The sequence below is a fragment of the Urtica dioica genome, chromosome 3 (assembly GCF_054948205.1).
Source record: "Urtica dioica subsp. dioica isolate 48M chromosome 3, U.dioica_male_clone48M_v1_H2, whole genome shotgun sequence".
Lineage (NCBI taxonomy): Eukaryota > Viridiplantae > Streptophyta > Magnoliopsida > Rosales > Urticaceae > Urtica > Urtica dioica.
Window position 1 is genome coordinate 41397816 of NC_142758.1, and position 14983 is coordinate 41412798.

The 14983-nt window shown below is 40.0% G+C and overlaps 2 protein-coding genes across 2 annotated transcripts; one reads left to right on the forward strand and one right to left on the reverse strand.

Annotated features, from left to right (window-relative positions):
• The first annotated feature begins 2180 nt into the window (after window positions 1-2180).
• Window positions 2181-10490, forward strand: LOC149402829 (DNA ligase 1-like). Its single transcript, XM_089609582.1, has 17 exons — window positions 2181-2814; window positions 2891-3007; window positions 3098-3199; window positions 3282-3386; window positions 3465-3695; window positions 3797-3891; window positions 4124-4211; window positions 4299-4430; window positions 4572-4684; window positions 4854-4955; window positions 5058-5119; window positions 5224-5295; window positions 5394-5467; window positions 9205-9261; window positions 9365-9442; window positions 9529-9606; window positions 9970-10490. The coding sequence occupies exons 1-17, from the start codon at window positions 2242-2244 to the stop codon at window positions 10009-10011; spliced, it is 2121 nt and encodes a 706-aa protein (XP_089465708.1). The 5' UTR covers window positions 2181-2241; the 3' UTR covers window positions 10012-10490.
• A 130-nt stretch (window positions 10491-10620) lies between these two features.
• LOC149402830 (Mitochondrial substrate carrier family protein) lies at window positions 10621-13793 on the reverse strand. Its single transcript, XM_089609583.1, has 7 exons — window positions 13673-13793; window positions 13190-13306; window positions 13023-13098; window positions 12475-12570; window positions 11515-12034; window positions 11237-11372; window positions 10621-10941 (listed from the first exon to the last, which is right to left on the reverse strand). Exons 2-7 carry the CDS (start codon window positions 13304-13306, stop codon window positions 10732-10734), a joined length of 1155 nt encoding a protein of 384 aa, XP_089465709.1. The 5' UTR covers window positions 13673-13793; the 3' UTR covers window positions 10621-10731.
• Between the last annotated feature and the right edge of the window lie 1190 nt (window positions 13794-14983).

Genomic DNA, 14983 nt, shown 5'->3' on the forward strand with positions numbered 1-14983 from the left:
GAATATCTAATGATTACGGATCAAATCAAATATTTGGTCGATTAAAATAATATAAAATCTCAACTGGCGGCTGACTCTTCGATTTCGACTGACGAAGCACGGCTAAACTCGCGCCACGTGTCGAAAACATTTCTGAAATACGCACCACGCGCCAAAATCGAAAAATTCGAATCTTTCCCCCCATTTTATTTCGGGATTTCGAAAATTTTGCTCAAGTATTTTAAAAAATATTTGAAATATTTTTCAAAATACTCGGGGGCTAATTGTGGGGGTCAAAAATCAATTTTCTAAAAATAAAAATAATAAAACCATTTAAGTTGGACTTAGGTTCGACCAAAGCCCAATAACAGACCCAGTCCGGCTCTCAAGGACATATCTGGACCCAGCTCGACCTCTTAAGCTCGGCCCAAGCCCAGTGAGAAACCCAGTTCGCCACAGGAAGGACGAGCCGCCCGAGTTGACCCAGCGAAAGGAATCGGTCATGGTCAGATAGAAGACTCCGCTGCGAAGACCGGATCTGGGATAACTTCGACCAGCGACGTGGCAGAACCAAACTGACGAACACGTGTCCACTCCAACAAACCAGCCTCGACTATAAATAGAAGCCGATATGTCAAATTTCGCACGCACAAGCTGATAATCTTACTTTCGATCTCTTATTTCTATATTCTCTGAGTTCGTCCTTGTTGAGTTCGGCATTCCGCCATCTTCTAGTTTGTAATCCCTTCGGTTATTAATAAAAACTTTGAGCATTTATATTCGTTTCTGTCCATTTCTTTTGAATTTCCTTTGCTTCTTATACGACGTCTTCTGAAACCCATACTTATAATAAATCAAATATATATATTGTATTATAATTTGAGATTGTTGAAATCGACATCAACAATAGGCACCATCTTTGGTAGCCTTGAGACGTGAGACACCGCACACCAAATGAGGAAGTCTGGAAGAATTAAGCATGATACATGATAATCCACTGCCGATGTGGATGGAACCAGTTGTGAGGTTGATCAAGTATGTAGAGCTCTCGAGTGATCGGGAAGAAGTAAAAAAATTGAAGATCCATGCCAGAAGGTGCATGATTAGAGGAGACATATTGTACAAGCAAGAGTACTGGTAACCGCTCTTGTGATGCTTGGGAGAAAATGATGCCAAGGCCGTCCTTCGAGAGATCCATGATGAGATCTACGGAAATCGTACTGCCGGGTAATCAATGAAACAAAAGGTCCTAAAGTTAAGATTTTTTTGCTCACGCTGGAAAAAAGATGCCTATGTCTGGGCAATAAGATGTAACAAGTGCCAATGGTCTGTGCTGGTACCAAGGAGACCTCAGGCTGTCATGTGCCTTGTCATCATCCCCCGACCATTCGCGAAGTAGGGGGTCGACATCATAGGAAAGTTGCCAACGGTCCTATGAGGACGTGTGTGCACAATTGTAGCTATCAATTACTTCACTAAGTGGGTCAAGGCAGAGTCGCTTGTCAAAATCACTGAGGGGAACACAATCAACTTCATCTGGAAGTACATTATTTACAACCATGAAATCTTCGCATCAATCGTGACTGGAAGTACATTATTTACAACCATGAAATCTTCGCATCATAGAACCACCGGGTGCATTTAGGGCTAGCTAGACACGTTTGGAGGCCTAAAGCAAATTTCAAAATATATGATGCATTTTAACCCAAGAAAATCGAAGCATGTACAATTTGAATTTTATATATGATGATAATGATAATGATTTTATTAAATAATAATATAAATCTAAAACAATTTTTTTGTTTATGATAATAATAATGATTCTACTAAACAATAATAGAAACAGTTAGCAAACTTTTTTTCCCCTACACAATAAGGAATCATTTTTTTTTTTAATGAAGAATTGGTGTTCAGATGTGGGCTTTGTGCAGGGCTTCTTTTTACTAGTTGTGTATGTAAATTTGGCAGTGTCGCTAATTATTATTGTATTATTACCATTATTATATTATTTGTGTAAAAACAAGTATAAGTGAGTAAAAAAAAAATGAGCCTTTTTTTTTAATCAGTGGGCCTAAAGAAAAAAATGGGCTTTTGTGTTTTCATGGCCACAATAAATAAAAATAAATCGAAAGAAAAAAAAAAAAAAACAAAGTGGAGGCAAAGGTATTTAAATGATGGAAAAAAGAGAAAAATTTGGACTCGCGCCTTTCTGTCGTACCCAGGACGCTTCTTTCCTCCTTACAGATCTCTCGAAAACCCGCCATGTCCGCCTTCGACGTCCTCATGTCAGGCGCCGCCAAGAAACGCAAATTCGGACATGGAAACCCAAACCCTATAAAGCCTCATGATGTAACTCTGGCCATGGCCACCAGGAAGAGCTCACTTCCGCTCGCCTGGAAACTCAAATTTCACGAATCGAACCCTGACACCAAGCCTCTGGCATCCGAGACCGGCGAAGCATCCAGGCCGGAGGAGAAGCCGGCGGATATGATGAGCTGGATAACGGAACTGAAGAAGGCATCGGATTTCGACCCAAACTCGGCGGCGCGTTGGTGGACGAAGGGAGAGAGCGTCCCGTTCCTCTTCGTCTCTCAGGCGTTCCACATGATATGGAAAGAGCCCAGACAGACGGCAAAGACAAACATCGCGTGCAACTTGCTGAGGTCGGTCATACACACCACGCCGGAGGATCTGGCGTCGGTGGTTTACCTGGCGGCGGCCAGAATCGCGCCACCTCACGAGGGACTCGAGCTCGGGATCGGCGATGCCTTGATCATCAAGGCTCTGGTGGAATCTTGTGGCAGTAACGCCGCGGAAGTTCAGAAAAAGTACAAGGTGAGGTAACCGAATGGACGCAGATTTCGTTTTTCTGTCTCGTGAATCTTAAACAAGTGTGATTCGAGTTTGGCAGGAATTGGGAGATCTAGGTTTGGTTGCCAAACTGAAGCGCTCTTCCCAGCCTACGTTCGGCAGGGTCGTTCCTCTCACCGTTTCAAAGGTGTTTGAAACGCTCCGTCTCATCGCTCAGGTAAATTTAATAAGGACCTCCTTAGTTTGCAACTACAAGTATTTTGTTTCCCTGTAAAAAAAAATGGAAGCCTGCTTTTGTAATTGAAAGGATTCTGGGAGAGAGAGTCAGAAAAAGAAGATAAACCGCATAAAGGCACTTCTCGTCGCTGCATCTGACTGCGAAGCTCTATATTTGACCCGATTGCTCCAGGTCTGAGTTTCCCAGTACTCAAGATCAAGTCTTGTTGTATTTCATCATTGTAAAAATATTAGTTAAACTTATCTCATTACAGGGAGAGTTCCGAATAGGATTGGGAGGCCAGACTCTCTTATCGGCCCTGGGACAAGCCGCAGCATATAGTGGAAACAAATATTCTAGTCCTCCGAATATAGAAGAGGTAATAATCTATATTTAAGATGTCCATCAATCGATTCCCGTGTTTTTTTTTCCCTAAATTGTGCCCATATCGTATCAGGCAGTGAATATCGTAAAACAGGCTTACTCTGTACTTCCCGTTTATGATAAAATAATCGACGCAATTCTGAAAGACGGTGTATGGAATCTTCCGAAGACCTGTAATCTCACTCCAGGTGTCCCAATTGAGCCCATGCTTGCAAACGCAGCCAATGGAGTCTCCGATATTGTACAAAAGTTTAATGATACAGAATACACCTGTGAATACAAGTATGATGGTGTACGGGCACAGGTATGGCCGTCAAGTAGTAATAATAATAACAACAGTAATAATTTTCGACCAACCTGCCTTGGTATATGATATCTTATCTCTCTGTCTATCTGTCCGTGCAGATACATTACTTGGATGACGGCTCGGTTGAGATTTACAGTCGAAATGCCGAGCGATACACTGGAAAGTTTCCTGATGTTGTTGCATTAATTTCAAGGTATTGTCTTCTGCAATGCTTTATTTGAAGACACTATTTCATATTATTTGTAGACCTCTAACTCACCAAGTATCGCAATTCAACTTCTCACTTGTCTTATACGAGATAAAATAAGAATAAGATGATCAATGGTGCGTATTTATTATCGAACTAGCTACCCGACCTCCGATATATGTGAGGACTTTGTTCAGCACTGCATGTATCTTAGTTTTGTTGCTGCTAATATTTGCAGATTCAAAAAGTCATCTGCGGAATCATTTATCTTAGATTGTGAGCTGGTTGCATATGACCGTGAAAAGAGGAAAATTCTACCTTTCCAGGTAAATGTTCTGAAACCTTTAGCGGCTTCGGCTATGGTATTACTATTTGGTGAGTCAAGGCTAAATAGATATAGTATAAAATTGTAGATACTTGGCACCCGAGCTCGGAAAAATGTGGTGGTGAGTGATATCAAGGTTGATGTTTGCATATATGCATTTGATATATTGTACCTTAATGGTCGACCACTTATCCAAGAACAACTAAATGTTCGTAGAGAGGTGCGTTTTCTCAAACTGTATTCTAGCTTTGATGATTTTAAACAATTCTCAATCAATTCTTTTTTTTATGTGATTCATAATAGTTTTAAAGACTCATTTTGAAGATATTCTTACTTCTACGAGTTGTTATCTCTCCTGCAGTGTCTTTATGAGTCGTTTGAGGAAGGAACTGGTTGTTTTCAGTTTGCTACAGCAATAACGTCAAATGATATCGGGGAAATACAAAAGTTTCTTGGCAAGTCTGTTGAAGCCAGGTACTCGGTTATTGCTTCAGATGTTAGTAATTTACCTGATGTGATGTGTTGTGGTATCTATAAAATTATATGTATAGGCAATTATATATGTATGAGACATTTATCCCGGAATGCTCTTCCAGGTAATAAACTAGTTATTTATAGTATCATAAACCCGTCATGGTTGCAGTTGTGAGGGCTTAGTTATTAAAAAATTGACCAAGGACGCGACATATGAGCCGTCTGTGCGGTCTCGGAACTGGATCAAATTGAAGAAAGATTACATGGATAGGTTGGTGTATTCTATTCTCTTATAATCATTTGCAAAGTACTGTTTAGGATTATGAAAATTTATTCATTTTTTGAATTCCACGGACTGACATTTGCATTGCAGCATAGGGGACTCACTGGATTTGGTCCCGATAGCTGCTTTCTATGGTCGTGGAAATCGTGCGGGTGAGTTGCGATTTGATACTTGATGTACAAGTTAATATACAATGTTACTCTTGCAACTATATGCATAATCCTACAAATAATCATCAACTGACATATTATTTCAGGCGGTTACGGCGCCTTTCTGCTCGCTTGTTACGACAGTAGCAAAGAAGAATTTCAGAGCATTTGTAAAATTGGTATATATGAAAGTGTTTGTCTGTTGTTTACTATATCAGCAGTCACTGAATAGTTTTGTATTTGTTTACATTAGTCTTACCTGAAACTTGATGTATAGGCACTGGATTTCCGAAGCAAATGCTTGAACAACTCTCTTCTAGTCTCCGTGTTAACGTGATTCCAAAACCAAAGGTCTACCTTTTTTTTTTTCTAATATAAATTAAAACTAACACATATCATTTCAAGGAGTGGATTTACCTCCCCGCTAACGGGTCTTCAGGTGGTATTCTCGTAGTGTGGGATTCGAGGAAAGTTAGTGTTGAATAATTTGGTGGGCGTGTTCTCGGTGTCTATCGAGGTTGGTACAAAAGAGTCGTGGTGGTGGTTTTCGGGTGTTTACGGTCCCTGTCGCTCGGGTGAGCGCAAGGAATTTTGGGATGAACTAGCAGGTCTCGGATAGTTGTGCGGCCCCGCTTGGTGTGTTGGAGGTGACTTCAATGTGGTTCGGTTTGCTCATGAGCGCACCTCCCCGGTGAGGGCCAGGAGATCGATGTGCCTTTTTAACGAACTCATATCCGATTTTGCTCTATCAGATCCGGTCCTTTCTAATGGTAGGTTCACATGGTCTGCCTTTCGGGGGGTCTCGATTTGTTCTCGCCTTGATCGGTTCCTGTTCACAGAAGGATGGAAGGATCTTTTTCCTTTTTGTACTCAAGAAATCCGGTTTAGAGGCGTTTCAGACCACTTTCCAATCACGATCAGCACGTGTCCGATTAGCTGGGGTCCGTGTCCTTTCAGATTAGATAATTCGTGGCTGGCTGTTAAGGATTTCAGGAATCTTGTGAGTGAATGGTGGGGCCAAGGTGATCATCTTGGCTGGGAAGGCTTTGGTTTCATGCACAAATTAAAAGGGCTCAAGGAAAAGATTAAAGTGTGGGCTGAGGAAGAAAGAAATAAAGTTGCGAGGCTGAAAGTTTGTCTTCAATGAGATATTCAGTTTCTGGATAAAGAAGAAGAAGCTTCGACGTGGTCTCTCGAGAAACGTAACGAAAGAGCTGTTTTGAAAGTTAGGCTCGCTGAGATCCTAGAGGCAGAAAAGAGAGCTCTAAGATTGAAAGGGAAAGTCTCGTGGGCTAAAGATGGAGACGGAAACACAAAATTGTTTCACTCTCTCATGTCAGCAAGGAAAGCCAAAAACGCCATTCGGAGACTTGAAAAAGAGGATGGCTCCCTTATTGAAGAAGAGGGTTTGATCGTCGAGGAAATAAACGGGTTTTACGCGCGTTTGTTCTCGGCCGGCCCGGTTTGCATGACTGAGTGGGAGGAAGTGTACTGGCAGCCAATCTCTTCGGAGCTCGCCTCGGTTTTGTCAAGACCTTTTGAGATAGCGGAAATTAAAGCGGGAGTCTTTGGGTGCGCTAGGGATAAATCGCCGGGGCCCGACGGATTCTCTGTGGCTTTTTATCAAGATTTCTGGGAGATCATTAAAGACGACTTCTTGAGGGTTTTCACCGAATTTTGGAACAGCGGTGTGATCAACAACTCTACCAACGAAACACATCTGTGTTTGATTCCAAAGAAGTTGAACTCTAGCAAAGTGAGGGATTTTCGGCCTATTAGCCTCGTCACCAATCTCTACAAGATCATCGCGAAGGTTTTGACAGAAAGAATTAAGTTGGTTATGGAAGATAGAATCAGCGAGTGTCCAGGTGCTTTCGTGAAGGGGCGACAAATCACGGACTTGGTTCTTATAGCAAACGAAACCATGGAAGAGTACAGACGTGTGGGTAAGAAAGGCGGGGTTCTTAAGCTGGATTTCGAGAAGGCTTACGACAAAGTGGATTGGAACTTCCTTGATTTTGTTTTGAATAAAAAAGGTTTTGATGCTCGCTGGAGGAAGTGGATCAGGGGCTGTCTCGTGTCCGTCTCCTTCTCAGTCTTGATCAACGGCAAATCGCGAGATAGATTCGGTGGGTCGAGAGGTATTATTCAAGGAGATCCTCTCTCCCTCTTTCTGTTTATCCTCGTCGCGGACACTCTATCGCGTCGTATCTCCCGCGGAGTGAGTAGAGGACTTTTCAAACCGATGGTTATCGGGTCGCCAGGTATCGAAATCTCTCACCTCCAGTTTGCTAATGACACGCTGATTTTCGGCGAGGATGATTCGACGAGTTGGGAGAATTTGATCTCTATTGTTAAGGAGTTCTGTGCAGACTCCGATCTCACGATGAATTTCGAGAAGAGTAATCTAGTGGGCATTAACTGCTCCGAGGAAGAGGTCACCGCTCTTGCTGGGTGTTTAGGCTGCCAAGAAACTAATTGGCCGATTAGCTACCTGGGGATGCCCCTGGGAGACAGCTCGAGAAGGAAAGCGTTTTGAGACCCGGTTTTGGCTAAAGTGGTGAAGAGGCTTGACGGATGGATGAAAGGTTTCCTCTCTAAGGGTGGGAAGATGACGCTTATTAACGCTGTCCTTTCGGCGCTCCCGACTTACTTCATGTCGGTATTTAAAATGCCAGTGGGAGTCGCTGCCGACATTGAGAAGATTATGCATCGGTTCTTTTGGGAAGGCTTCGGGAGCAGTAGGTCTCGTGCGGTGGTGGCTTGGAATACGTGTTGTTTGCCAAAGAACAAAGGGGGCTTAGGCTTTGGTAGGCTCGAGGATAAGAATAACGCTCTTCTGGCGAAATGGTTATGGCGCTTCCCGATCGAAGAAGATGCTTTATGGCATAAGGTTATTAGGGCCATCTATGGTACTCTACCCAACGGGTGGGATCCGGGGGATTCTCAGGATCGTACGTTTCGAAGTCCGTGGCGTTCCGTTTCGGCCGTTTGAGATCTGTTTTTGAGCCGTTGCTCACGGAAGGTATTCGATGGGTCTATTGTGCGTTTTTGGGAGGACAGTTGGTGTGGTGATACAAGTTTGAAAGACCGTTTCCCGGGATTGGCCAGACTCTGCCCTCTTCAGAACGTCACTATTAACAGGTTCGTGTCCTCTACCCCCTCTATTCTCGGTCATGTGGACTGGAACTTCGGTTTCCCAAGGAACTTGTCAATAAGGGAGCTGGAAGAAGCTACTGAATTGATGGGGGTGTTGGATTTTTTCAAGTTATGGGAAGGTTTAGAAGATCGACGCATGTGGTTGGGTGATGAAGAGGCGTTCACGGTGAAGTCAATGGCTGTCGATATTTCTCCCACCTCCTCTATGCCCCCGTTTCTTTTCTTTGAAGGGATATGGAAAGCTCCGGTTCCGAACAAAGTCCAAATCTTTGCGTGGTTGGTGGCTATTAAGAGAACGAACACCGCGGATCGTTTTCAAAAGCTGAACCTCCACCTTTCTCTGTCGCCAAATATTTGTCCGATGTGTCTCAGTGCAAGCGAAGATGCCGACCATCTCTTTATCCGGTGTAGAGTGGCTACTGATACACGGAGATGGCTTTGCACAAAGTTGGGTCTCGCCTCATGTCCTAACTCTGTTGAGGAGCTGCTTCAGTTATATACTTATATGACTCTCCAGGGTCTAGCTCCAAAAGGGTCGCATCTGCTAAGACCGGGGTTCTGGCAGGCTTGTGGTGTATCTGGAACACCCGGAATAAATCCATCTTCAATGACGAGGCGTGGAATCTGAACGCGTTGACTGAGTGTAAATCATTGTATCGCTCTTTGGATTTTTTCCTGCTGTAACGAGTTCAAGTCATTTTCTGTAGCGGACCTGGCTAGGGATTGATCTAGTTCGCTGTAATTTAAATCTTCTAGGGCTTTCATTTTGCCTTGGGCTCTCCCTTCTATTGCTTTGTAATTCTTGTTCTGGAATTTCCGGCTTTGCCGCGGTTTTAATAAAGTCAGCTGTTTCTTTAAAAAAAAAAAAAATATATAATGTGTGAATAAATCCAAAATTCTTACATGCCAAGTTATGTATTTTTATGTAGTCATACTATCGATATGGAAAGGCAATTCGTCCACATGTGTGGTTTGAAGCCACAGAGGTAAGAATAGCCACTGTTTCTCTGGGTTTCAATTTATTTTATTTTATTACATATGGTGATTATATTTATATTTTTTAATCAAAGGATCTGGGTTCGTTTGCAGGTTTGGGAGGTGAAAGTTGCAAATTTGACTATTAGTCCCACTTATTGCGCCGCAGTCGGAATCATAGATTCTGATAAGGTTTCCATTCAGTCAATTTTGTTTTGTTTCGAAGGCCAAGTTGATAGAAATATTTTTCAGTTGATGATAACATGTGTGTGCTTTAGGGTATATCGCTTCGGTTCCCGCGGCTTGTTCGAGTTCGTGAGGACAAGTCTCCCGAGCAAGCCTCTTCAGCTGAGCAGGTAACGATAGTTGTATACTGATACATGCTTATGCATATATTGGGTTTAAAACTGTTAATCACCACTGCTTTAAATGTAGCTAAATAGCAAATTTAAAGTTATGAATTTGCAAAATAGTCAAAGTTTGTCTTAAACGAGTGAAATAGCCAAAATGTGCAGCAATCTGGTTTCAAAACAAATTTTGATCTCAAGATTAACTTTTTTGAAAGTGATAAATGGCTTATAATAATCTTCAATAATTTTAATCTTGGTTGTCATAAAAATTTTGAAAACGTAAATTTGATTACTTTGCTGAAAAGTTGAAACTTTGACTATTTTGCTAATCAATAAATTTCAAATGACTATTTTGTACAATTTAAATAGGTTGCGGAGATGTACAATGCCCAGACTCCATATCGAGGATGAGGATTAGGTCTCATCATCATCTTCTACCTTTTATCTATTTTTTTTTTCCTTCATGGGGTATTCTTGCGTTTTAAAACCTCTATAGTCAGACTCGTGATCGTTTGTTTAGGTTAGTATATTTATGAATGTTTTCTTCTTTCAATTGAAGCCATGTTTTCTTGTTTTAATTAAAGCCAAGGTTAGTTAGTGATATTAAATCTTAGATCGTGGTCTATAGCAAGTGTTGTGTTCGTGGTTAGAGAAACGTGTGTTACTGGTTAAGTACTCCAAGATCAAGTTAGAAACAGTGCAATTTCAGACTGTTCAACGGTTGTTTTATTTATGTCAAAATAAAGCAAAAAACAAATACGAGAGAGGGAGGTTCCATAAAATTTTAATTCCCTAATTTTTATCTAATTTTACGATATTGTTGCAATATTTGCATATCATTTATGAGATTATCTGTGTGTAAGAGAGAGAGAGAAGATAACTTTATATAGACGAACTAAAACAACAATGTATAGTGTAGTATTTCTGATATATTTGTGTTGCTCTTCAAAAGCCATACTTCTGTTCAAATCAACTATTCTCTTAGTCATACGAGTATGTTTTTTTTTATTGGATGATTGCTTTCATCATTTTAATATCAAGCTCTGATTGGTGAAGAAAATTGGAGGGACGAAAAATTGTCCAATTCCCTATCAATAAATGATAATAAAAAAAGCTCTAACTTCTCTGTCTCTATGTCAACATATTTCCTCTGGAGACGAGTTGATCCACAGCGAAGAAATAACATCTGACAACAAGGAAAGACCCGATTCCGCAGCGAGCCATTCGAAGCCAAATGCCTTTGTAAAGGACCTTCCTATCAAAAGGATGTATACCCGTCCATCTCTCGAATCTCGTCCCGGCCGGCTTCAATTCCAGAAGCTTACGCTCCAAGCTAACAAACTGCCACAAAAAATGAACAAACACACAACTCAAATCCAACCTCATTTCCACAGTTTCATCTAACGACGCTGAATGTGCAATATTTCGTCCCCTTATCGACATCTTCTTTTTAACGTCAACAACCGGAGAAGAAATCAGTGAAATAAAATTGGCAACCAGCATTTTAAGACCATTGGTCTCGTCCTGAAACTAAGTTCACCGACATTTTCTCAAAAACATTGGCAGAAGAAACAAAATCAGCAAGTTAAAGAAGAAGAAAAAACCTACTAAAAAAAAAAGAATGAAAAAAAAACACCTTGGGCATGACGCAGCACAATTGCCGAGACTTTGCGGTGTCGAAGCAATGAGAAGCAGCTGCGGCGACCGAACCAGAAAACCCGGCAGCGAGGCTGATATTTAATGGAGGCAATGGACCCACATCTGCATCCAGACTGTAAAAAAGAAAAGAAAAGAGAATTACATTACCACAAATTGATATTATACTCAAAGATATCAAATTAAGAGTCTAAGATAGATAACAAAGATGAACCATAACCAGAAACAAAAATTGAAGGAAAATAAAAAAATCAGAACCTGGGTATTGGAGCCATATTGACCGCCTTCCAATCAAGCAACGCTTGATGCAAAAAATGCCAAGTGGTAAAGAAGAAGCCTCCATAAACGGAGTCCCTCACGAGACCCGGCCTCAGGCCTCTCCACAAAGCGCTCCATCCTTCCAAGGAAACGATTTCCGACAGCTTTCGAACGCTGGTGACCGGAGGAGCGCTCCCAGACCCGGTCATCATCCACGGATAGGCTTGCAAAGCACCGGTCAGGTTTTGGGGCTTGCTCGATAGCACCGACAAGAGGTTGGCCGAGTGATTCAACAATTTCATGTCCGGTGTATGTCCGCGCAATAGCTTTTGGATGACCGGCGGCGAAACAACGCCTTTGATTTCGGCGGAGGGGTGGCTCGGAACGGGAACCACGGAAGTGGCTTGCGAGCGAAGCTTCAGGATTTCGAAAGGAGAGGTTATGAGAGACTCTGCGGCACCGCAGGCTGTTCCCGCTATGAGAGCCTCTGACGCATATATTTCATTGCGGGATCGACCATCTGCAGAAAAAAAGTGATTTTGGAGACAATGTGTGAAAGGCAAATGGAAATTTATTTTACGTCTCTAGTAAGCTGAGAAAAGAGTTGAGGTTTCGTATTTCATTTCATCTTGAGCCTGAAGAACTAGACCTACTTCCAGCAAATTAATTAGGTGCAATTTATAATGGATCAAAAGTTCTCTTCTATTTTACGAATTCCAATATATTGCGGGGAGGAGAATAGTTCATTTGATGATTTGGATAATTTCGACTGAATTGGCATACTCTTCTAACGTGGTATAAGACATATAGTTTTACATGTTCTTCTTTGCCCGTGAAATGTTAGGATAATTAACAAAACAACAATAATTTTTGGTCTTCTAGTTCTATATATAAAAATAGACAAGCTCTACATCACATTTTAATAACAGCTAGAATTTATATAGAAACAGAAGAAAAAACCTTTAAAATATGCCGTCATTAGCTCGTAAGTTCCAAAGCGAGTCCCCATGCCCAAAATTCTTCCAAATGCCAACCAACCAAAACCTCTGAACAAACCTACAGACGCTCAACATTGGATCGAATCTCAGTCAACATTACACATTTATTTAAATAATAGAAAAAATAAGAAATATAAAGCATAACAACACGAGATGGAGAGACTTCGAAATATGATCCTATGTCTTCAGAAAAAACTACCAGCCTCAAACTCGCTGTCAAGATTCCCATATGAGCGTTAAGCAGAATAAACCACACATATCAAAATTTCATGTTGTGTGTGTATGAGAAGAAGAAACCAAGCAATTTTCAAGCTGTCAGAAATCATATTACACTAGTGAAGTAAACAAAAAAATCAAAACATAAATTAAAAAAGAATGCCTAAACTTTTCACTTTTTCTATATATGATAAAAAAAGACCTCCGAAAAACAGCAACCAAGACGATATGGACAGGCTTAGCAACATCAACGGAACTGAGAGAGAAGGAAAGTAAGCGAATCTCAATTGTGACCTGAATATCCCGATAAATTTTTTACCGTCGTGAAAGCCTGAGTGACCGTTACTTGTGTATTTGGACCCGAAGCAACCTATTATTCAACTCACAGGTAAAATGGGAAAAAAAAAGTCACATGGATGCTTATAAGCAGAATAAAATAAAAGCCTGGTTTTTACACATACCTGAGAAATGACTTTAACGGTATCAAAAGGGTAAGTTATGGCAGTTCCTAATGCCACAGACCCAGCGGCAGCGACTGAATGGGTTGCGAAAACTTTATACTTCCACAACTCATCCATCTGAAAAACAAATTGAGCAAATTCAAATACGGATGACTATTACGATACCAAGAGAGATTGTAGAAATGAACAACCGAACACGATTCACATCAATCATGTAAATTTTCCTTGAGTTCTTCCGTGTTTTTTTTTCTGTCGAAGAGCAAAGTTTATCAATCAAAGCCTCAATTATGTTTTAGAGCGAACATCTAAAGAGTGACCTCGTTCATTAAAAAAAAAAAAAAAAAAAAAAAAACTGCAGCAACAATTTTAGGGTAATGGATTCAGAATTTTGAACCTACCATTCTGAACGATCTATGGCTAAATCTCATTCATGTTGCTGTTTGCTTCTTCATCAAAGATATTACTAGAGAGAGAGCGATATACCTTAGATTGGACGACGGTGATGAAATTCCCGGTGAGGAAGTTCGGCGGTGGTGGAATAGTGGCGCCGAGTACTTTGGGGAAGAAGAGAATCACGCACGTGCTGGTTTTGGAATACGTGTGGCGATTTAAAAAAAAAAAAAACATTAGAAAAAAATCGTATAAAATGGGACGGCTCTGATTAAGTTAAGTCGTGGATCTGAAGAGGAAAAATGAGAGTACGTAAGTGTGGGAGTAGGGGAATATTTGGGTCCGAAATAAGGGAACTTGAGCAATTAAGTTTAGGGAATGTTATTTCACTTTTGGCTAAATAGACAGATTTAAAATTAAGAATTCGCAAAATAATCAAAGTTTGCTTAAGATTAAAAGAATGACCAAAATGTACAGTTTCAAAAACAAAATTAATTTTATGATTAATATTTTTGAAAGTGATAAATTACTTATAATAATTGTCAAAAAATTTAATCTTGGTGTCAAAAAATATTTGACAACGTAATTTTAACTACTTTACTGAAAATTTGAAATTTTAGCTATTTTGCTAATCAGCTAGTTTCAAATGACTATTTTATATAATTTCAAGCTCTACGTTGAACACTTTAGGAAAAAACAAGTTTTTGGGTAAGTAAAACGTCCAAAGTACTCTTGTTAAAAAACTTCGAAATTATTAAAAATGATGAAGATAAAAACTTCGAAATCACTAAAAAAAATGAAGAAAAAACTTTCGAATATGTAAAAATGAAGCAAAAACTTTGAAAATAGATTGTTATGATTTTGAAGTTTATTGTCTTGATCGTTCTAATCGTTTCGAAGATTTTGCTTTCAATTTTCTAAAGATTCAAAGTTGTTGCCTTCAATATATTTTAGACGTTTTACCGACCTAAAAATTTAATTTTCCTAAAATGTTCAAGATAAAGCTTGGTCTTCAAATTTGAGGTAACATTGAGCTTCATACAGAGTGTACAAGAACCAATATAAGAAGTAGTTTTGTCCCATTATAAAAAGAGAGATTTAGAATAGCATAATAAGTAATGCATCAAATTAATTTATACAGAAAATGATGGTAAATTTGAAAAATATAATTGATTCTATGAAAATATTTACTTAAATTATTGTGTACAGTCGTATATTGTGGCATCCCGTTTTCTTATTATTGCGGTTGTACACGTTGACCGATTTATTGCGGTTGTATGTGTATATTTCGCGGTAATCGTAGTATAATAGGGTTTTTTTTTTTTTTTTTACAATATTGAAGATATTTTCTTAATATTTTGGACACTATGGATTATATTTTACCAAATCTCACTTATAAAATTG